General features: G+C 38.2%; 1 protein-coding gene across 2 annotated transcripts in view; it reads left to right on the top strand.

Moving 5' to 3' along the window:
* The window catches only part of CNTNAP2 (contactin associated protein 2), a 1,148,794-nt gene that overhangs the window by 756,265 nt on the left and 367,984 nt on the right, over nt 1-24,545 (top strand). For both annotated transcript variants that reach the window (XM_065830092.2, XM_071804698.1), the window contains exon 12: nt 18,779-18,898. In XM_065830092.2, coding sequence (XP_065686164.1) covers nt 18,779-18,898 — 120 coding nt within the window. The remainder of the gene's footprint in view (nt 1-18,778; nt 18,899-24,545) is intronic.

Genomic DNA, 24,545 nt, shown 5'->3' with positions numbered 1-24,545 from the left:
AAGCCATCATTTTAAGGCATGCAGGAGGACTTCGTAATGCCAGTTAGCCTTGTTCATGGAAGATAGATTGTTCGAATTCTGTGAAAGGAGGAATGAGAAATAATCCAGAGACTCATAGTAAATACTGGAAACCCAAGCTGCTGAGTTTTGTAAACAGGAAAGAGGAGCTTTCAGTAGGGCAAAATTGGAGTTGCTCTCATTCCCCCATCCTCATGTGTTTGAGGTGATTTGCCTCATTTGGGCTGATGGAGGACAGTGGCTGTGGTAATGGCCATGTGGAGCTCTGTATGACAATGAACTGTGCATTTACTTTGAGGAAAGTGGTTTAGAGAAATACTAAGAGTGGTTTTGACAGGGCTGCTGGATTTGAGGAGGCTGGAGCTGGGGAAAATATTTATGAATCTATCACTGGGGATGAGGTAGAGCAATGAGAAAAGGCTGATCAGCTCCATTAGCACTGTTATTACAGGGTAAGTTTTGTACTAGATGCTGTAAGAAAAGGGAGTACAGTACCTTACCCTTTCACCTCATCCTCTTATGAGCTGATGTTTGGGTCTCCCTTGTGAAGGCTGTGGGCTTTTGATATCTGCTCCTTGATGTCCCTTGCTTTAAGACTTTGTATTTATGATCTGAGTGAAGTAAGTTAGATTTTGGGAGGTGAATATTACTGTGTTCAACCTTAGCAGTGTGGATGTGTTTCTGAGCAATGCTGATCTTTGAGTACCAGGGGAAAAAGGTGAGGTAGAATTTCTGAAATCTCTAGAAAGAGGCTTTGGCCTCTTCTGTTCTTAGCATCCTCTGAGAAAGCACTTTCAATGACCGATTGTTCTCAGCTAGTGATCTTGGTATTAATTTATTCTTCTCTTCTTTCCCACACTGTATCTGATCAAATGTTCTAATTTGATACGTGATATGCAAAACCTCATTTCTGGGATGTTAGTCTCTTTGTTGTTGAGAACAGAGATTCTCAAAGCCTATTTATAAAGAAACTGCTTTTGTTTACAGAAGTTTATTGAAAGGATTATATAATCAGTATGCTAGCTTCCTAGAGAAGCTAATCTCTTTTCCAATAATGCTTTTCAAAGGAAATATCATCATTCATCGTCTATTATTTATTACATGTTTTTGAAGGATTTAACATAATGTATTTATTTTCCAAGGTTGCAGACTATTATTAAATTACGTCTTTTTTATTAAAATGTAATTTTACAATGAGAGTGAAGTTGTTTGGTTTAGTCTGAGATCTTCATTTGAAACATATAGGCCCCAAACTGCTGCATTATTGGAGGTGTTCTTGCAAAACTGGAAAAATACAAGCTTTGTACTCTGTTTGTTTTGTTTGTTTGTTTTTGTTTTTGTTTTGTTTTTTTGTTTTGTTTTGTTTTGTTTTAGTTTGAGTTTGGCCTCATTGCAGGGTTTTTTTTTGGTTTTGTACTCTGATTTTTTTTTTTAATCAGCCTGTTCTTAGTTTCAGTGCCACAGGCTCTAATTACTTCTGCTGCTACTAATTTATTGTCTGCTGAGCTGAGAACTGCTCTGCACTGGGTGTTTGTGAAATGCAGAAAATGCGATAAATTGGAAGCAACTTGCATTTCTGTTGTAAGTATATGGATAGAATCTGTGTTCAGGACAGAAAGGGCTGAAGTTCCAAAATGAGCAATAGCATCGAAGCTTAAGTGGAAGAAATGAATATTAGGATGCAAAGCAGAATATGAATAGTCATCCAGCAATAATTGTGTTGAAATTAAAAAATCAGGTCGAAATTACTCCATTGGATGAGGTATGAGAGAGAGTGTAAGGGCTGAAATTTGGCTTCAGATTTTAGCTGTTCATACAGTTATGCTGTTTATGTGTAGCTCTAAATAAGAATTAAGTGTCATGAGTTCTTAAGCTAAATTTCTGCTAGGTGGGGGTAATATATTTGGGTCCAGTGCAGTAACATTATGAAGTCAGGGTCTAATTCAGAGTGTTTTCAGTCCCTTAATTCAATGACCTAGTTAACGTGTTTAAAACTAATGAAGCAATATGCCTGAATTGCAGCCTGCATTTGGGGAAAAGCTTAGGTATTAAGTAAGTTTTTCACAGGCAACTGTAACCTGTATTCTATTGTTATTCAGAATGCACAACCAAATACTGTTGCCAGGGGACAATTAAAAGAGAACATGTAATTAAGAAGAGATAACTTTAAAACAACCCATGTATGCTTGTAAAATCAAAGTCAGAATTAATCGTAGCCTGAAAAGGACTCTACATGTAAAGACTTCAAAATTACTTAGCTTTTTCTTCAGCTTTTTCATTAAGACAATCTAGCTTATTGCTTACTTCACTGTTAAAACACTTTAATTGAAAAAAGGCATTAAGGTGCTGATATTATAATCCTCTGAATAGCCATTAGAAAGAAAAAACATATTTTGAAGTCACTCTGTAATTCTGGATTTCTCAGAAGTGTGAGAGAATGAAGTTAATGCAAACATCAACTGTAAAGATACACAGTAGTCAAAATAATGACAACTTCTTCAGCTATACATGCAGATGTTTTTAATCTCTCTGCATGTAATTTGTCTTAAAAAGATTTTTTTTTTTTAATCAAAATAGGGGAACGTACTGGTTTTTAATTATGCCAGCCATTAATAAGTCAGTATGCACCAACAGGTAACCAGACATTATCTAGGGTTTGTGGCATTCCTATGTACACTACCTAGTGTAGAAAGATTGGATAAATTCTACATTTGTAATGGATTTTCCCATATGTGAAGGCAGTATGGTTAGTCTGATGGGACTGTGCATTGTGAAGTGGCATACTTAGGTTCAGTCCTTTGTGTTAGCATTTCCCAGTGTTGTAATTTTGGGGGGCAAGTTATTTCTCTTTCCCACTTGTGTGGGGTTTTCTTTTTTGTTTGTTTGGTTTGGGTGTTTTGTTTACTTTTTTTCCCCCTCATTTTTACAATGGGAATAATGATGCTCTTAGTAAGTGCTTTGAGACTTACAAAAAGCATTTCAAGCAGAAGAGCTATTTGAAAAAATGACAAGAAAGCTTAGGAAAAAAAAATATCTTTTGATTCCAAAAGTTTAATGAGAACAGTTGGTCAGTATAAAATCAGACCATAATTTATCATCTAAGACATTGAAACATGCTAAATGTTTTAATTTAAAAAATTTTTAAAATTATTTTGAAAAAGTAAGCTATTCAGGATAATTCTGAAACTGTTCTTTGGTTTCCTGTAACCCCGCAGTTTTTCATAGAATCATAGAATGTTCTGAGTTGGAAAGGACCCACAAGGATTATGGCTTCCACCTCCTGTCCCTGCATAGGACAAGCCCAACATTCACACCATGTGTCTGAGGGTGTTGTCCAATGGCATCTTGAACACTGCCAGGCTTGGGGCTGTGACACCTCCCTGGGGAGCCTGTTCCAGTGCTCCACCACCCTCTGGGGGAAGAACCTCTTCCTGATGTCCAACCTAAACCTCCCCTGGCACATCTTCCTGACATTCCCTTGGGTTCTGTCATCGATCACCAGAGAGAAGAGTTTGGTGTCTGTCCCTCCTCCTCCCCTTGTGAGGAAGCTGTAGCCACCATGAGGTCTCCCCGCAGTCTCCTCCAGGCTGAACAAACCAAGTGACTTTAGCTGCTCCTTTTGCTCTAAACCCTCCACCAACTTCATGACCCTCTTCTGGATACTCTCGAGTAGCTTAACATCTTTTTTATACTGTGGCACCCAGGACTGCACATCAGCTGGCTTCCCTTGTTCACCTAGGTGGGTAACCTTGTCATAGAAAGAAATAAAGTTTGTTAAGCAGTACTTTCCCCTCATGAACTTGTGCTGGCTGGTACCAGTGACTGTGTTGTCATTCAGGTGTTTTTCCTGGAAGGGAAGGTGATCTTTCAAAAACTGTCAGCCACTTCCAGTTACTGCCTCATAATAGCGTTGGGTTTTGTGATCTAACTGTACGAATGCGTAACATATTCATACTGCAGGTAGAAGTACAACAGGAAAAGCAGAGTCCCAAAGAGCTTTGTACTTCTCCCTGTGCGTACAACTGGAGAAGAGCGGCATAATAAGGACTGTTTCTGCTGAAGAAAGCAGAGGCTTTGCAATCAACTCTGTGTCCTGTCCTAGGTGAAAGACTGGTGACCAATTACCCCAAAGTTTCTGAGAACTGAATTTCCAAACTTGCTTTAGCAGAAGCCACTCATCTTTTCTGTAGTTTAGCCTTGAGAATGCAAAATTTTATAGAGCAATTCCTGAGGTTGAAAAGGAAGCAGTGGAGTCCACTTTCTGCAATGGACTGCTGGGGTAGAACTCTGCTGAGTCTTCTTATGCAGACTTCCCCTGCAAGGTACCATTACTTCATTAGAGCTGACCCTTTAGGGTAGCTTAGTTGGCTTTGTCCATGGGCAAAAGAGTGGGTTTTTTTGGAGGGATGTGCTTATTTTTTGTGCCTGAAAGCAATGGAAGAGACTATTGCATTGTATCTCTGCAGATGAGATTATAGGCTGATTGTGTTTCAGGCCTGGCTGGGAACTCTGAACTCTGGGAACTCTGTACCAGTGTTCTTTTGTCACAAGCCAAAGCCATGGGAAGTGTTGCACTGGGTAAGAAAATGGAAAACAAGGAGAAGAAAGCCAAAATACAGAAATTCATGTGAAGGATAACAAAATGTGGGAGCTCAGTTTTTTACTACTTCGTTAGCTCTATAACAGTGTTTAGTGTGGTTCGCATGGGGTAAATAGGTATTTTTGATTAAGTGGAGTGAAACCCTAAGGTACTTCTTGTGCTTTTTATGGTATCCTTTGCCTTGATAACTAGTATGACAATGGTTATATTTACAGTAGTAGGTGTATGGCTTTAGTAGAGAGCATAGAGAGCAGATATTGGCAGTCCCCTTATGATACTTCTCTGTGAAAAATGTATATTCCAGATGGTATTTTTTTAGATAGCTTGGTTCTTGTTTATGGATATTACCTTTCTCAAACATAGTTATATTCATTTTTTCCAGTATACTCAAGTTTCTTTACAGTGGAAGTTTTTGGCAGCTCTACATGCCTTAGGAATCAGTAGTCCACAGTGACCCTTTTCACTCCAAGGTGTGATTTTGTGCTTTTTTTTTTTTTGGGGGTGGGGGGGTGGGGGGGCATACTCTCCTTCCCAAGGTGCTGTAATTTAAATGGGAAACAAAGCAGGACAAGCTGTAGGATCAAAATCCATTAGCAGAAGTAGGTATTATTATTTGGTATTGGTCATACTTCATAACTGTTGCTTTAAAATTTCACCTTAAGTTAAATGGCTAATAGTTACCTAGGCTAGACTAGTATTTTAGCAGAAGTAATGACAGATTACTAAAAGGCTTAAAATATTTTACTGAAGCCTAGGGAAGCCTCTAGGTATGTTTACTTTTATCTAACTTTACAAAAGCATGGAGGATGCATGTGTTTCATAAACACAGTTTGTGCTGATATTGGTAGAAATAATTAAATTTGTTGATGTAGTTTGTAGGTCTTTATTTTCTCAGTAGAAGTCTTAGCTGTACTACTTACATGCACTTAGGTACTTAGCTTTATATTTAGCACTATTAATTTTATTTTACTGGAACCATACAGTCTTTGAATCTTATCTTGCAAATCTTTAAGCCCATGTATCACTGTGTCACTTTTACAGTAACTCATCTCCATATTCCGTTATCACCTAATCACTTGTTCAGAAAATTTTAGATTAAATATTTTTGTGGCTGTGGTTGCTCTTTTTAATATGATATGCTTTCAGTATGCTTTTAGGTTCAGAAAGAACTAGTAGATGCTCTAAAACTTTGAGGAAATCATGATGTGCCGTTTGTCCTTTTTTTTTTTTTTTTTTTTTTCCCCAGATCTGGCCCTGCTACTTCAGAGCACTACAAATATCACTGCATTTCTTAGATTCATGCTTAGGCTAACTGAACTACAAGGACTTCAGTCTTTCTGAAATTCCTAACTATGCCTCTCCTTTTCAGACTCACTTCTGTTTTCCCCATTTTCATGTTTCTCAATTTCGTTGTGGTTGCCTATCAACCTCAGCTATTTGTTTCCTCTATCATTCGTTCTCTCATTATCTGCTCTGATTTTTTTTTTTTATTTTTTTTATTTCCTCTTCACCTGGTCTTTGTATTTGCTTTCTTCCAACACTTTTGATGACCGTCATCAAATACACTCTGCAGATTAGAAAGCTCTGCTGGACAGAAGCTGGGAGTATCAGCCAGGGCTTGGTCACCTGAACTACTTGTCAAGCAGTATGTTACTGATCAGAGAGAGTGGAGATGTGTTGAATATTAGTGTAGCTGAATACAACACACAGATTCACGGCTATGTAAGAAGCTAATTGCAACCATAAAGAGAAGGGGAAATGACTACAGGAGATAAGTTAATTATTCTGACCTTGTATGCCATTTGAAATACATACGCTATGCAATACTTTCTGTTAGAAAAAAACATATGATGCCAGATTGCACAACCTGAAAGAGGTGGTGCTTCTGCAGCTTGATGACCCCAGATCCTACCAATAGCAGGTGAAAAGATGTATTCTCAGCAGGCACGTGCACATTAAACACACAATACGCTACACATATACACATCAGACCACATGGATCACAGACACTCAGTGCACTCACACAAACATGGACAGCACCAGTGGCCTCACTCTGCTTCCTACTCTGCCTGAGCAGGATGGAGGTCCACTATATATATTATACATGTGTACAGGGTGGACCCCTCCAGCAGCAGGGCTCAGGCATCCATTCTGCCCAGCAGCTGGCCTTGAATCCCAGTCTGCCCAGTTTCTGTCACCTGGATATACAACTCCTCTTGCTCCTAGACCACTTCACCTACTTGCTGGCTAGTCCAGCTTGATCTTCACTAACCATCACATGCTCACACACTTGCTCCAGTGTCTGCCTCCAAGGACACAGGGGCCCTCCAACCTGTGATCTGACCCCATCTACTGGCACCCCCACAGGATCAAGAGTCCCTCATCCAGGAAAGAGTTAGAAAGGAATTTAATAAGAAGACAGGACAGACTGTGCTGATCAGATGCAGTGCAAAACCAAGCAAGTGTACTGACCAGACCAGTATTTATGCCTTTTTTTTTTTTCCCCTGCATTTTTTCCTCATTTAAATCACCTAGCCCTCTGCCTTTTCCCACCTTTGGTTCTGCCCCTAGACAGATAATCCTTGGCAATCCTGAGCTATGCTTCCCATGCATCTCATAATGTGTCCGACCCCTAGGCTGCAGTCCCCTTAGTTTAGAAAGGTATTGGGGAGAGATGTTCCCAGTGACTCAAGGTGATAGGCTTCATGCACAGACACTGGGGCTGAAATTGTGCTGGAACAGCCTCACACTGGTTGGTTATTGTTTAGGAGTCCTTGATTTGTGTCTCTCCCTGGGTTTGTCGAGATGGGCCTTTGATGGGCTGATGATTCCTGTGGTGGACCTGGGAGCAGCCTGGCAGGGCATTATTTGGGCTTTTCCCCAGCCGTCACATCTCTGTGGGTGTGCAGGTTTGTTTTTTTTTCACAGAACCTGACACTTTCCCCATAATCTCATCCCCTCATTAAATAGCCTGAATGAGTACTCTACAGTGCAGCTATTGAAACAGATACCCGCAAAAGAGAGTGCATGCCAACCAGACAACCTCCAAGGTACCCAGCAGCAAATCCATTATGTGAAAAAGAAAGATGTGTAAATGATTTCCAGTAAATTGCCAGGACAGTCATTCCCAACTGAAAATATTGGCGAGAAAACGTGAAAAAAGAGACATGGAGCAGATGTTTCTGCTGATATTTTTATGGCAGTTAAAGAAAGTTGAGTTCTGTTGTCATTGTGAGTTGCTTAGGGATTAATGGAAGTGACAGAGATGATGCATTGATTCTAAATTGGTGTCATGTTGATAGAGGATATTTTGATTGAGATAATGCAAATGCTGATATGAGCATTTGTTTTCATAATGTTTCGGTTCTTTTCTGTTGGTGAAAGTAAGTGCCAAGCTCCTCTGGAGAATCCACTGTTTGGTTAGGTGTCTGTAAGCCTATATGCATACCAGTTGTTTTGTAGGTGAGCTACTGTTTGTTGGTGTGGTTTGGGTTTTTGTTGCTTTCTTTTTTTTTTTTTTTAAACATAAGCTTTTAATGTAAGACTTTAGGAAATCTTATTTTATTTAACCAGTATTTTTTTTTAATAACTTGAGGAAGTTTTACTCAAGTAAAGCCTGTATTGAGTAAGTACAGCTAAGCAAGATACCATATTTTCCTTCAGAGGATTGCTGGTTATGATAGGTTCAGATCCAAAAATATTTGGGGAACTGGTGTGGGGGGGTGGGGAGAGGGAGAAAGGGACAAGAAACACAACAACTGTTGAGGCCTGTAAAAATAAAACAATTACAGACTTATAAATGAGCATGGGAGTAATGCATTTTAGGATTAGTAATATTCATGAATAAACAAAAACTGACACTATAATCTCTTTTAAATCTGTGCAATGAGAATATATCTTTGTGCAGCTGGGCATTATTGAACATTGATGAGGAAGTTGAATTCTTAAGAAGGATCAAATGCTGTAATATCCAAGACAGAAAAGAACTGGCATGAACTCAATGGGGAAAAATCCTTGGGTTTAATCTGTGTTTTTGCTATTTGCAGCCGTTTATAGAAATTTTATATTAAAATAAGATTCCAGATATTTCTGTACCTTTGACCTAGATTTCATGGTACCATAGAATGGTTTGGGTTGGAAGGGACCTGAAAGATCATCTACTACCAACCCCCCTGCCATGGGCAGGGACACCTTCCACTAGAATTTACTAGAGTTGTCTCCCCTACTTTGGCCCTTGTATAATTTAGTGAGGTTTTTATTTGTGGATCTTAGCACACTGTAGTGTGCAACCAAGCATTTGTTTTATGCAGCTGGGGAAGTGTAAATCCAGGTGTTAAACTTGTCTCTTCTTTTCCATTGCCCTGGCAGTACAAAGTAAGTGGGAGTAGAAATTATATGTTTTCTTTAGGGGTAGGGATTTTTTAAACTTACTTTTTATATCTACCTTGAAGCCTTTTGCATAGGAGAGAGGAAGAGGAGGGAAGAAAGGGGCAAGATGATAAAATAAAAAAGCTGTGAAGTTTTTTGTGGCTGGGACCAGTGTAGGACCAGTACAAACATGGTGTTTCTTTAAAAATCTTCTCCATCAGTTGCATTGCCCAGTTACGCATTACAGATGCACAAATGTGCCAGACCATCCAGATTTATAATGAAAGTGTGCCATATGTGGAGATGTTTGGCATGACTTGCAGTTCTCCCCTTCAAATGTTTTTACCCTGACTGGTGTTTGGTTTAGCCACAAAGAGCCATGCTAGAATGCAGGGTTTTTTTTTGGCGTGCGTTGGTTGGTTGGGGTTTTTTGTTTGTTTATTGAAAAGTGTTTGTGTACCCTTTAATGACTTAATTCTCAAAAACACCTTGTTAAAAATCAGTGTCTAATTATACTTCTTTCCTGTGGTGTCTCTAGGCTGACACTGTTACAAGGATGCTAATTGCCTTATCTATGGCTTCTGATTTAAAATCACTGCTAAATTTGTTTAAAAATGCATCTTTGATCAGCCTTTTGGATTTAAATTCATTTCTCTCTGCCCTCCTCCCCTGATCCCAGCCCAAAGCAAAGAAAGAAGAAAGTTGAGAGAGAAAAGGAAACACCTTTGTTTTTACCATAAATGGGATGTTTTTCTTCTGTATTCACAGCAAATTTTGATGTGGTAACTCAAATTGCAGTTTCCAACCCCATGGCAGTAATTTTCTTTATTATCCTAGTGGCAAATAAACTCATGCTCTCTTTCTTAATCTGATGGAAAACCCTGTATTTTCTTCCCTTTGTTACCACAATGGCAATTGTCTTGTTTATCACTGACATAAATGAGCCTGGAGTCAACTTGACACAGATTTGGCAAATCGCCACAAATCTTATTATTTTTCTTTTTCTCTGCTTTTTAATTTTCTTTCTGTTTCTACAGGGCATATTTGAATATTGTACTAATAATGATAACCCTTTATAGGTTCATTAGCTCACAATAGGAGGCAGAAGGAGAGCGTGAGGCAGATAACAGCAGCTGAAAGGTGGAAATCCGTAACTTCAGAGCTTTGAGGAGGCTGAAGATTAGATCAATGGCAGCAGGAAGAACTCTTGTGCTCAGTCACACAGGAGCTTTGCTGATGGAAAGTTTTAGTGGCATGACAGCTAATGCAGCAGTGGACAGAAATGTGCAGTAGTCGTGCCATAAACCACTAGAATGCCTTCTGTTGGTTTACCTTCCCAATTCATTTTAAAGAGAGTATGTATCTGTATATTTACATAATATTTTATTTATATAGAAAAAAATAAAATATTATATATCTATACAAAATTAAAGAATGGTCTTTCTTTTGGAAACTGTTTTAAGGGTTTTGAAGTGCAGAGATACTGGGCATTGGGAAGGACTCTGTTTAGGAGGGGTTAACCAACTGTAGAAGCTAGAGGTTGAGGAAAACTGCTGGTTTGGTTTTTATTTTTGGTTGGTTGGGTTTTGCGTTGTTTTCTTTTGTGGTGTGTTCTTCTTTGGTGGGTGTTTTGTGTGTGTGTGTGTGGTAGGGTTTTTTAATGGGTTTTTCTTTTTTTTGTTTGTTTGGTTTTTGGGGTTTTTGTGTGGTTTTTCTGTTCTGCAGATGTAGACTTTACTGCTGGCTTATTTACCTTGTAGTTCATTGTATATGCTTCTGTGAATAAGGAAAGGACTATTTTGGGATTAATTAATAGAAGCATAACCTGTGGGATGTGCAAATTAAGCCTGCTGTGCTGGGCGTTGCCCAATTTTGTGTGCCGGGCTTCACCAAAAACACTGAGAGTCCAAAGCAGAGCAAGAAGAATAATTCAGAACCTAGAACACACAACCTGTGGCCAAGGTGAACAAACCTGGCCTTTTTGTTGTAGAGAAGAGCTTTATATCTGCAAGTAAACAAAATACAGCTGCAGACAGGAGTTCAGTAAGCTTTTCTCCAAAGTAATGATCGCTAGAAAGAGAAATTATGAGCTTAAGTTGCAGCAGAGCAGCTTCACAGTGTTGAGTGAGTGGGAGAAACACTGATGCTGAAGGGCGGGGTGGAGCTATAGGCAGGCTTGTCCTGTTGGGGAATTTACATCATGGAAGATTTTGAACAGAGTATGTCAGGTATGAAACATGGATGTAATTGATCTTTTTTTATTAAATAGATGAGATGAGATGAGATGAGATGAGATGAGATGAGATGAGATGAGATGAGATGAGATGAGATGAGATGAGATGAGATGAGATTATTTTTGAGGTTCACCTCAGCCATGCAGTTCGGCATTTACACTAATTATGATCAGGAAAAGATCCTGCTTTTTTTCCCAGCACTTACTGCTCCAAATATAATTTGAGCAACTGAAAAACCTTTTCCCAGAACATCTTGTAGAATGATGTAGTACTTCTTTAATGTGATGTTAGGAGTAACAGAACTAAACCCTTAGGCTTAGGTTAACTTGCATTTGAACTGCTGTGAGTGAAATAATTTTGTGGTGTGTGATAGACTCTTGCCAATCTCACATGGCCACAGTGAAAGAATGGAGGTTTGAGCTCTTAGAATTCCTGTGTTTGTCCCAGACAACTGTGAGAGCAAACCAAGGGGCCCTACAATGATTGTATCCCAGAAAAAAAAAGTCAAATCTCAGTTTCACTGTGAAGATGTGTAAAGGTGCCAGGGCTTGTGCTTTCTTGTGCTTTTGGGACTCCAATAGCTCAGTTCAGCTTCTGGCTGTGAAGGTAACCTAGTCATGGTTGAGAAGTAGTGCTTGATCTTGGTTTTACTACAACTGGGAAAATGATTAGCTAAAGCATGTGCCAGGGGAGGTTTAGATTGGATATTAGGAAAAAATTCTTCATGGAAAGGGTTATCAGACATTGGAACAGGCTGCCCAGGGAAGTGGTTAAATAACCATCCCTGGAAGTGTTTAAAAGATGTGTACTTGAGGTTTTTAAGGACGTGGTTTAGAGGTGGTGTGAGGTTTACAGTTGGACTCTATGATCTTACAGGTCTTTTCCAACCTAAACAATTTTGTTATTCTGTGTCACAACCATGATTTTGGTGGATTTTTCCAATTGCTTAATTGCATTTTTATATGTGAAAAATGTGGTTTTGCTGAATGGCTTTTCATGTATAGCAACATTTCTTTAAAAACAGGCAAAAATAGTCTTGCAGGTGCAACATACAGGCCAGGCAGTGCAGGTTTCCTGATTTCCATTGTCATTAATAATTAGGCAATATTGCATTGGCAATGTATGTCACAGTTGGAAACTTCCTTATTTCTTCGTTCTTCCAGAATGCAAATAATTTTGTTGTAATTAAATGTAGCATAGCTCAATCTAGAATTGTTGCATTTCCTCAAGAAAGAAATTTCTGGAATTTCGTTAGCATCACAGTAGATCTATTTCCCAAACAAACAAAAAAATAAAGAAACACACACAACAAACTTTCCCAAGGGGAACTTCAAATTTCTTAATCAATGTTTTTGCGTACACGTTACATTTAAGATGCACGTAAAGCTGCAGCTCATCAAGAAACACAGTTTTTTCCTGGACGTGAACCTCGTTGCAGTTATTGGCATATTCAGGCACAGTTTCTAAGTGCACGTAGACCAGATAAACCCAGCGTTGCAGCTGACTGAGTGTGCTGGCATCTTCCCAATGGTCTGGCGCGTCCAGGTGAGCACACCATGAGTGGCCACGGCTGGCTGCTCCTCAGGTTGTGAGGGCTCAGAGCCTTGAAGGTCTTACAGCTTTATTTTATTATAGCCTAATCTTTTATTTAATGTACTACTTCTCATGCTTTTTCTCATCAAGGGAACCTAATTCTACAGGGGCATCTCAGCCGTGAGTACCTGAAATTTAGATGAGTGGTTTGTGGTGAGCATCTCTTGGCTAAATATCCACCTTCTGGTCATGCAGAAATTGCTGTCTCTAGGAGTCCATCAGGAATTTGTTTTGAAGAGTTATCGTTGGTGTTGCAAGACAATTTTATCTAGTTAAGATCTTATTTTTGTTCCCCACTACCACCACCTTTTGTTAGGGGAAGGTGTTACTTTAGCAAACATTTTGAAGGTATTTATTAAACCAAGAAGGATTTTTTTAAAGGAATCTTTGGCTGTATTCAGAAACTAAACCAGGTGTATTGTTGTCCTTTTACATTAAGATAATTATGTAGTGGGCAAAAATAGCAAGAAAAAACCCTAAAACAGGAATCTTGGATCAGATTGTGTTTGGTGTTTTTAATGCTTTGGAGCTCTCTTAGGTGACTGTGCCTTCACTTGAAAAGAGAAGTTGAAGTGTATTGAAACAGCTTGAAACATTTTGGATACATGTGCAGCCCTGGTTTCCTCCTTCTGTCACTATTTGACTGAGAAGGTTTTTTTGGATGCTGGCGGCAGGTGGTGCTCCTTGTTTGTTTTTTTTTTTAATTTGGAATTTATTTTAGAATTCAGCTTTCATACCTGAAGGTGCTGGGAGCTTCAGCAGGGCTAGGGAAGTGATCATCCCCCTGTACTCGGTGCTGGTGAGGCTGCATCTTGAATGTTGTGTTCAGTTTTGGGCCCGTCACTACAAGAAAGACGTTGAGGTGCTGAATTGAGATCAGAGAAGGGCAATTAAACTGGTGAAGGGCCTGGAGCAGAAGTCTGATGAGGAGCAGCTGAGGGAACTGGGACTGTTTAGTCTGCAGAAAAGGAGGCTGAGGGGAGGCCTTATTACTGTCAACAACTACCTGAAAGGAGGTTGTAGCATAGAGGGTATTGGTCACTTCTCCCAGGTATCAAGTGATAGGACAAGGAAGGAAGGAAATGGCCTCAACTTGTGCCAGAGAAGGTTCAGATTGGATATTAGGAAAAAATTATCGCGGAAAGGGTTGTGATGCAGTGGAACCGGCTGCCCAGGGAAGGGGTGGAGTCACCATGCTTGGAAGTATTTAAAAGATGTAGATGTGGTGCTTAGGGACATGGTTCAGAGGTAGACTTGGCAGTGTTAGGTTAACGGTTGGACTTGATGATCCTAAAGGTCTTTTCCCACATAAATATTTATATGATTCTATGATTATGTAGACTGACAGCCTAAAAGGGTGGAAGGGCCAAACCCAGGCATGTTCAGCAGAAGTTTCCAATGACATTTGCTTTGCCAACAGCAAATGAACAAGGGCAGCCTTAACATTTGGAAGTGTGGCAAGAGCTACTTTGGAAAACTTTTCAAGCTCATGATAATCAAGTTAACAGTTCTACTTATGAGTAAAGACAAAGTTTATTTAAACTTTCAGCCTTTTTTTTTTGTTAGGAAGGATAAATGCAATAACTATATAATTACAAACGGAAGAATTGTCTAGCATGGAGTATGTGTGTGCATGCATATGAGAAGATGTGGAGGGATTTACATACCAGAAGGTTACTTGTTATATAAAAATTAAACACTGTTTTATATGGCCTGTTTTACCTTAAATTGGATTTAACTAAATTACTGAGACTGTGCACTGTTACAGTATGGATTTGTAGCAATACTTCCATATCATCACATCTGAAAGGGTTAGTTCACTTTGAAATGTGAGATGTGAAAGTAAATCCTTGTTCATACTTACTTTTGTCTGACTTTAACAACACTTCTGTACTTATTCTAGGTTCAACTGTAGCTATAGAGAGATTTTTTTAAATTTTTACTTTTGCTGTCCTCGGGCAATACAAAGATGAGTTCCATACTACTGATTTTTTTTTAATCCAAACAAAAAACTGACAGATATAACATTTGGCTCTGACCTTTGCAGCAATAGTCCTGCAGAATAACCAGAACAATGAAGTACTGTTGCATCATGTTTGCCTTTTATGCAGCTTTAAAAAAACTTTTTTATATACATGAAATAGTACAGAAAAACAGCATCTTCATGTGTTCTTACTGTCAGAATACAGATCTGGAATTCAGAAGATTTTTTGTTCTCATATATAATTTGCTTTAAGTCATGGTGAGATTTCTATTTCACTTAACCTGTTTAAAAAAAATTGTAACATACATAGTTTCTCCACCATATAGCATTGGAATGAATAAGGGCGGGGATATTTTTTTTGTTATGGTACTGCATAGAGAGAAGCTTCCACTGACAGAGCAGAAGCTTACGGGGTGTGTGTATTTATATATAAAAACATATTTGTTAACATTTTCAGTTTTGTAGTTATCTTCTGAATACATATTGTAATAAAGCAACAAATAAATCATTCATTTATTTTAAAATAAATTGCAGGTATGCCATTTCAGTGCACAACTATTCCTTGAGTAAGTTTGAGGGTTTTTTCCCCTTCCTTGTCTGTTTGTACTTTCAGCCCTATTTAAGGTGCTGAAGAGTTGAAACCAGCTTGAGTGACATAAACCCAAGAACCTCACAGTCTTTTAGCTTTCAGTATTTTTCTGGGAAGCTGGAAGTGTTGAAGAGGTGTAGCTGGACTTCATGGATCCGATGCACTGCCTACTTTTGTCCTGTTTACTACCATTTAATTCCATCAGTTCCTGTGAATCTTTACCTTTGCTATGCCCCTGCAAAGCTGAGGAGATTTATTCCTGTATTACCAGCAGTTTAACGGCGTTTATCCCCTGCTATAGCCATATTCACTGACAGAATCAAAATGTATTGTAACACATTAATTGTGTCGCATAGTGCAGACAGTCGTGCTGGGTCTTCTATTTGTAATGAGCTTTGTATTTATAAAAGGAGGCTATTTCTCAGCCCTAAAATTAAAGCTGCCTTTTTACGTAGTGATGAAGAAACTGTAGTTAACCAACGTGCCACTGAAACTCTATGGGAACCTCATATAGGGTGACAGAGTTGCTAAATCCTTCTTGTCATTCAGGTCTTCTGCTTTCTAGAGATATCCCACACAGCTGGCACAGCTGCTGACTAACTCTCTTGATGTTTATGCAAGTCAGAAAGTAAAACAGGAGTGAGGGAACATCTGCTTCTTTCAATCAGTAAGAGCCATTGAAATCTAAGCAAAGCTGACTCTTGGCTTTTGGTTTATAGTCTGGAGCTGGAAAAGCTATTCTGTAAACTGGTTTTCTGAACCATTTGCTTTTGCTCAGATATTTAAAGTAGAGGATCCTAAAAGCTTGGAAATGAGTGTTGTCTTCCCTTGTCCATCAGCCCTTTAAGGGTTGAGGTAAGCAATTCTGGGGCTGGATGCTAGAACACAGCCAACCTCTTTCAAATTTTAGCATGAAATGGATTTGGTGGACTTCGTTTGATCTGTATTATTCAGGTGATTAAACTTTTAAAAGACTATAGCATCTTTTTGGTGCTCTTCTCTTACTGTTTTTTGTTCTTTCCATACGTACTTTTTCCTCCTCCCCTTTACAGTTGCCTCCTCTACCTGGTACTTGGTACTTTGCTCTGCTGTTAATGTTAGTGGCTACTCTTTGCCATCTAAAGTCAACAAAAGGTCTCTTTCTTTCATTAAGTGTCTTCATACACCAGAACATGTTTGCTTTTTCCTGTTGCATCTTAATTACTGGCTATTTTGTCAGTATACCAACTTCACTTATCCCTTCATTTTGTTCCTATACTCCTGTTATGTGATTTGTATGTTACTGCTCCTGACACTAGGACCTACCCTTTCATTTTTTGTTTATTCTAATTTTTAAGGTTTTAATGCATTTACATATGGACGAAGGCTGCCAAAAACCTATCACACGCTCACAGAAACACTTTTTGCAAATGGAATTTATTTAGAATGTCCCACTCTTTTTTTTTTTTTTTTTTTTTTTAATTTGAAGGACAATCTTCATGCTTGGTGTTCAACATAATATTGAAGATTAACAGATAGTGACTTATACAAAAACAGCCTGTTCTGTGCTGTGATAGTAACTAGTAACTAGGTACCACTTTGGATTTGTCTCATTCTGGAAGAACAGAAGGAAGGATGTTGCATCTGAACGTTTTAACTTCCTGTAAAAATATTCAGTAGTGATAAATCAGTGATTAAACAGTGCAACATGGTTGTGTCTTCTAATATTTTTTCTGAATTGTAGTAGTATCTGTACCCTACGTAAAGATAGGATACTACAAAGACAAAACTCCCTTGGTTTTCTGAAAGGGTTTAGAAAAGGAAAAAAACAAACCAAACCAAAGAAAACCCACGAACAAACAAACAAAACCCCCATGAGCTTCCGAGAGCACTATTTGTCATCTTCTTGATCTGGAATACAGCTTGGAATGCATCTATTAAGATCTGCAACTTGGCATCACAACAATTATACATGAACGGAATTGGTATTTTGTAATTACATTTAGGTAGTGTGCAGAGAGTTAGAGAAATATATCTGAGGAAAATGGGTTATTAATTCCTTATGAAATCTGGATAAAGTGTCTGAAAACAAACAGTCTTCTTGATCGTGAAAGAATCTGTTGAGTTTAGTTTAGGGAGTAAGAAGAAATGGTTTGGAACCTTTCACAATTTAATTAAAGTGTCTACTTCTTGTGTGAGATTGACTTTAGGCCCTGTGATGAACACATAAAACTGTTCAGGAAATTCTTTCTCTTGTAGCATTGACAAGGAGATCCTTTCTATAAATATTAATAACTAACAGTCTTTCACTTTGCATTAATTCGACATCAAAATTGGAGATTTTTTTTTTTTAGCTCTACTTTACTTCCTGCATCTTAGATAATTTGTTAGAGGCCTTTAAATGTATGTGTGTGATCCATCACTCAGCATCAGAGGCAAGTGAAACAGCTCATCTTAATGGACATTTGAAATAAAGCCAGTCTTAGCAAGATTTGCCAACAAATTAGATTAATTTTTAGAGTGGATATGATGAAGTCTGGTTAAACAAACATTTCATTTCTTTTAGCAGCTGATTGATTCCAAACAAAAAAGCTGTACCATCTGGTCCTTGGAAAACAAAGAAGTATTACACATTCCTTTTTTAAGAAATTCCGTAGAAAAATATTTATATAATTTACTAATTATATGTATACACATACCAGATTCTATAAATTACCAGTGTTACTTTTGTATGCATAAAATGATATAATTTATCCATGTGTAATACACATAACTTTGTAACAGTCATACATTCCAAAGAAAATATGGGAGGTACTAGAAAAGCTTCTATCTACAATGCTTATTATTACATCTGAGCTATTTGTCATAACACAATTTGACAGGCAGTTTTAGGACTTGAATTTGAAAGCAGTAACCTCAGTGTTATTCTGAGTTGTAATAAAAGTTTTTATTCTCAAATTTACAGAAAGAAAACTCACAAGCTTTTTTGGTGTATCTCTTGAAAGAAAACTAAAGGGAAAGGTGTGTCAGATGAATAGAAGTGTCTCCATTTATGATGTAAAACTTAAACCAGTGTATAAACAAAGTTACCCACTGAAGTATTTTTTGAAAAACAGCTTAATTATACTCTTGAAAATGTTTCATTGTTTCTCCCCACTGCCCCTGCCAAGCTCCTGGAATTCTTTTCCTATTCTGGATTCCTCTCACATGCAAAACAATGAAATTGTATGTCTCAAGCTTTTAATCACTTCTGTATCATTTGGAAAGATGCTTTGTTTTCTGCAAATGTCAGTGACATTACTTTAACGTCAAACATATAGTTCTTGATATATAAATAAAGTCAATTTATTGCCATTATGGACTTTTTGCTCCAGGATTTGAAGATCCTTATTCTGTGTTTTATTTCATTCCAGCTATTTATGAACTCTCTTGTGAAGCATACAAACACTTGGGCAAAACTTCAAATTACTACTGGATAGATCCAGATGGCAGTGGGGCACTGGGACCTTTGAAAGTTTACTGCAACATGACAGGTAATTGCATTGTATTCTTGAATTTATTTTTTTTATGTAGTCAGGTGAGAGAGTCTGTTCATAATTCATATTTCTTGGCAAAACAAAACTAATTGCTAAGAGCTTCTCATGAGAGGAGTCACCATATCTGTAGTAACCGTTCAGTATAGTCTGAGCAAGGCAGTAGGTAATCCATTTCATAAGCTTTTTGAATCACAGCTGTTAAGTAGCCTTAAAAGACCTTTTGTATCCTCAGTGGCACTTCATTTTTTTTTTTTTAAAGAATGTAGATATATATGGCTATTTACCAAAATTATTGTAAATCAACACATTTGTAGTTCAGTAAAGCCTGACATTCATGGGGTACTGCAGAAGGCAGCTTTTTGGAGAGGCCAGGATTTTAGTTCTGCCCAGGTATTGGTGACTTTCACGCACTTACAACCATAGGCGAGGAATAGAAATTATTTACAGAAGAAACAAAACATTTGAGTTTTCTTGTTTGCCTGTTTTGTCTTTTTAACTGGTGTTAGAAGGATGTATCTTGTTTAACTCATGAGACCATATATATAACAGCATTAACTTATTTTGGTTTTGTTACCGTTTGTTTTTTTCCCCCTGCTTTTGACACTAGTTTTGCATGGATGATTGCCTATCTGGGCATTCTCACAGAAGATATCAAGTCTTAGTCATCTGGATTGGCACACTGAGGCAGAAAAATATACTAATGAAGAAAGAAAAAGGGGCAATTCTCTGTGCCAGGAGTTTATTATTTCTTTGATCAGTTAACGCATGACAATTGTCTCAGCACCTTTTCTTGATATGAAATACAGGGTAGCTCATACAACAGACATGTCCCTGACTTTCCCCCAGTGTATGCATAAGTTTGAATTGCAGTCTGTGTGCAGTGGAAGTCTGGCATATGTTTGAGTCCTCAGACTTCAGCATCGGCAACACGAACGTGAAGGCGCTATCGCAAGGTGAAATAGTATAAAATGTCTGCCTCTTTAGAGATCACAGTCACTCAAGCTCATGTAGCTCTTCCTGGAGGCAGAAGCTTGTACGTCTGGATCTGTGGGGTGCGTTTTAGCCTATTTGGATGGGAGAGATTGGGTGAGTGGGGTGGGCAGAGATAGGAAGCTAACTTGAAGGGAGATGCGTGACACATGCAGCAGACTACAGATCAAGTGCTTGTAGGTAGACAACCTGTTGAAGAACAGGAGAATAGCATTGTTTCAAATTGCCATTAATGTCTGCATTTGAATAATAAATGCATATCTAAGAAGGAGCCTCATCTAAGCTCTAGGAATGTCATCAGTTCTTCTTGGACTGCAGAAACAGGCCAGCCAATCTGTTCTGAGACACAGGTGTAAAGGTAATCTTTCAGTTAAGTGGATCCTGACCCATTTAGGGCTTTTAAAATCATAACTAGCACTTTGAACTGCATCATTTAATTAGTTAATTAGTTAATCAGGCAGGCACTGCAGGGAACAATGCCAAGAACTGCTGATACTTGATAGTGATTTTTGCTATTCAGAAGTACTGCTGTGTTCAGCACTAGCTATAGCTTTTGGGTACTCTTCAAGGGTAACTGTGTAAGGTAAAAATACACTACTATAGTAGTGTGGGGCACAAGAAAGTACACCTATCCTGTACTACAGTGTTGCTCATCCATGTTTAACATAAATATACAGCAGAAGGTCCTGCTACCTTGTCCAACACTGGGGAAAAAATAGATAAGAAAATTAAAAGTAACCATTTTCCTAAAGCTTCTTGTCTACAAAACAGTTTCCAGAGTACTTAAATATGGCCCTTTCCTAACCGGTGGAAGGAGATCATGAACACTGAGATAGATGATTTAGAGCTCATTCCCTTCAGCTGGATATGACTCATGCTTTGCAAAAATGTCGGTTTTCTGTTTTAACTGAATTACTCTCATCAGCAACTACAAGAAGGAGACATTTTGCGCTAGTATCCATGTAACTATTCAAATTTTTAAAAATAAGGACCTAACAGCACTACTTCTTCATTAAAATGCAAATGACTGCAAGAAATACAGGAAAATTGCTGAGAAGTAATTTTAATCTCTGATTCTAAAACTGGAAGGCCCCCTCTGACAGTCGTTCTCAGCTTAGTAGAGCACATCACCTATGTACGTACTCTGTAGTACCTATACATTGCAGCTCTTACAGCTTTCATGTTCTTTTAATTAGTGGTCCTCTTAGGCACTGGAAGATGTGGAGAATAAAGAACTGCATTTGTAGGAGAAAACTCACAACACTCTTAATCTTTTTCTGAATTGATAAGGATTATTATCAGTGATATGCATACCAGAGAAAGGACAGAATGAGGTTACCTGGGGGCTTTATTTGCTTCACCAATAATGTTTCTGTAGAAGTCTGTAGCAGTGATGCATATATTGTCAGATAACGAAATTCACTACAGCATATGAAAAAAAGGGAAGAATTCTCAAATAATTTTAGGATCAAGATTGTGCAGATTAATGGTATTACTACCACTATATTTGAAAATAAAAAAAGCCAAATTACAATTAACTTTTTTTGTGAACATGATACAAATTAAAATACAGATCTCGCTATACTGAGTAGTATGTGGAGTATACTAAATGAAAAAACACTTCTTCGTATGGCAGATAGTGATATTTTATTTTAATAGAGACATCCTTAACTGTATTTCCGTCTAGCCTGAGATTCAAATCTAAATGTTCTTGTTAACCCACAATGTAAAAGAAAATCACTATATTAAATGAATACTCAACATGCTAATAGACATTTAAAATATCCCTTGTTTCATTCAAGTGGAACTAGCAAGTAAGAACATCTTACTAACTAAAAAGGTAATGTAAAACGTAACTTGCTTGTTTGGTTCCTAGGCAAAACAAGTCCACAAGTTGGGGTTATTAGTAAAGCTACTGTACATCCTCCTAAAAGAAGGTGGTTTAATGGTTATGTGCTGCTTTCACACTTGCTGTGGTGGAGTTTTACTGGTGCAAAATGTTTGTCATAGTTAACCCCAGCTCATAGCTAAGCACCATGCAAACACTCGCTCATTCCTCTTCCAGCAGGATAGCAGGAAGAGAACTGGAAGGGTAAAAGTGAGAAAATGTGTGGGTTAAGATAAGAACAGTTTAATAATTGAAATTAAGTAGAACAGTGATAATAATAAATTGTAATGAAAAGGAAAATAACAAAGGGAGAGAAATTAAAGACAAGTGATGCAAATTGAAACAATTGCTTACCACCAACCAACCAATGCCCAGTCAGTTCCTGAGCAGTTCCCTGGCCAACCTTCCCCCTAATTTTATTGCTGAGTATGATGTCAGATGGTGTGGAATATCCCTTTGGTCAGCTGGGGTCATCTGTCCTGTCTGTGTCCCCTCACAGCTTCTTGTGCACCCCCAGTCTAGTCATTGGTGGTGTGATGTGAGAGGCATAAAAAGGCCTTGACGCAGGGTAAGCACTGCTCAGCAATAACAAAAACATCCTTGTGTTATCAACACTTTCCAGATGATCTTTCAAGGTCCCTTTGAATCCCTAACATTCTGTGATTCTGTGAAATCCAAAACATAGCCCCGTAACAGCTACTACGAAGGAAATTAACTCTATCACAGCCAAGATCAGTATAGTGTTGGAGAGTAAACTGCACTCTCACATGCCTAGAAACATTCAGCAGCAGGGGCAATATCCTGAAAAGCCACTGGAATTGTTTGTTTAGAAATTTTGTCTTTAGCCATTGAAGGTACTGGTGCTATATCACAAATTTCATTATTCCATCATTATTTCAGCATTTCAACTACAGATTCCATAGTCAGAAAGTGTTAGGGTTCCCAAGTGTGTAAAAAAAGTATTAAAAAACAACCTGAAGAGAAAATTATGCTGCAGTAGACAGCTGTCTGGGCATATTTCTGGGCATAATCCATATCCATCTTTAATGTGTCTTAAGTCATGATGAGTCCTGTCCTTCACAAGCGTTGCTCTGGTAACTAAAATTTTTTCTGTTTTCTAAGATGTGCTGGCAATTCAATAGTGCAGTCAAAGTAATCAAAATAAGTGTGTGCACGTGCTCCCCACAGCAATTCATGGTCTCTACAAACTACTCTGTATTGTCAAAGAAATCCCAGAGCCCCTCCATTCTCTTGTCCTTGTCTTCTTCCAATAACCTTGTACTCACAGTGCTCTATTTTGATAGTGAACCAAGCACTTAAATTTTATGTCCTCATAGTGGAATTAAAATATGAAACATATTATATTTAAGTATCCATTCTTGCTCCAGTAATATGGGTCTTCTAAATTTAAGGCATTGCCATAGATGTTCAGCAGTTTTCCAAATACTTAACCCTAGGAACTATGTAAATTTTAGGAAGCTTGTTTTTTTGTTATTTGTGTTGGTGGTGTGGGTTTTTTTGATGTTTGGTTTTTGTTTGTGAGGTGTTTTATGTTTTTGTTTGTTTTTCTTTTATGAAAAACAGTATTGAAAATGTTTAAATTGTAAAGTTAGAACTTGTCAAATTAATACACTTATGGGAAAATATTCCTTGAAGCTGTAATGTGGCATAATGTTTGACCATTAGACTGCTTTTCAGTTTTGCCCAACTTGTGATCTTAGACCAACAGGGAGCTCCTCCAAATCTCTGTCATCTTAAGGCTGAGATCTTGCCCTCTTTCAGAGGCAAGTCCTCATTGCAAAAATGCAAAGTTAGACTCTGCATTCAAGCAGGTTTTTCCTATCTCGGTATCAAGTTTAAGGCCTTCTCCGTTGTCTCTTTAGTTGTTGTTAGAACTGTAGCTGTAGTGGGAAGAACTAGTCTTTTAAGATACTTATTGGAATTTTCAGTATATTATACCTTCACCCAATGCACTGTGTCATATTTTGTATTTCTTCATCTCTAGGCTTGATTCAGTTTCCTCTGGCAGTTTTTGTTTTGGTCCCATTGAGAACGTCACAAAAAATAAGTTCATATTACTCCCTATTTTTTCTATTTCTTTCTTTTTTCCCCCTTGGCCCAAGGAGGATGGGGAAAAGATGTCAGATCAGTACGTTTACCGTGATCTTATCTTGTGCATTTGTCCTGCAACAATTTTCAGAGTGAAGGGTGAGGAATAAGCAGAGGAACAACACACAGGGACCATAAGTGCTCACTTATCCTAATGGTTATATGGGACATCAGTGGGAGAGGCGGCCCAGCACTTCTGTAGTACCTTGAGGCTTTATGCCGAGGATAGGAAAATCAGAGTCTTTCTGCTATTTCTTCTTCATCATCATTTAGACCACTGATGCAAAGCAGAACTTAGAGGTTTCATAATCTATTTTACCAGAAGATATGTCAGTTAATGCTTTCTAGCGGCCGTGCAGTCATTATGCATGTGTGATGTGACTTCTATCTCATTTCAGGATCCAAATAGCTGCAAGCATAATGACTTCATTTGAGTGGTACTTACCCTGTCCCCTTTCTAGTACAGTTCTTTTGCCTAGAGATGCACATCATCAAACACTTTGAGAAATCATTATGCATGTTCATAGCCTGCCTCATAAAGGTCAAATGTATGAGGTGGCTTCTCTACCCACTCTCCCCCATCCTCTCTTGTCTCTGTGTTCACTTTTTCACCACAAGTGGCATATGTAATAATTACTACAGTGACTTTGTGGGTAG

The sequence above is a fragment of the Patagioenas fasciata genome, chromosome 2 (assembly GCF_037038585.1).
Source record: "Patagioenas fasciata isolate bPatFas1 chromosome 2, bPatFas1.hap1, whole genome shotgun sequence".
In the NCBI taxonomy this organism is placed as follows: Eukaryota; Metazoa; Chordata; class Aves; order Columbiformes; family Columbidae; genus Patagioenas; species Patagioenas fasciata.
This window is presented reverse-complemented; position numbering and strand designations above follow the sequence as displayed.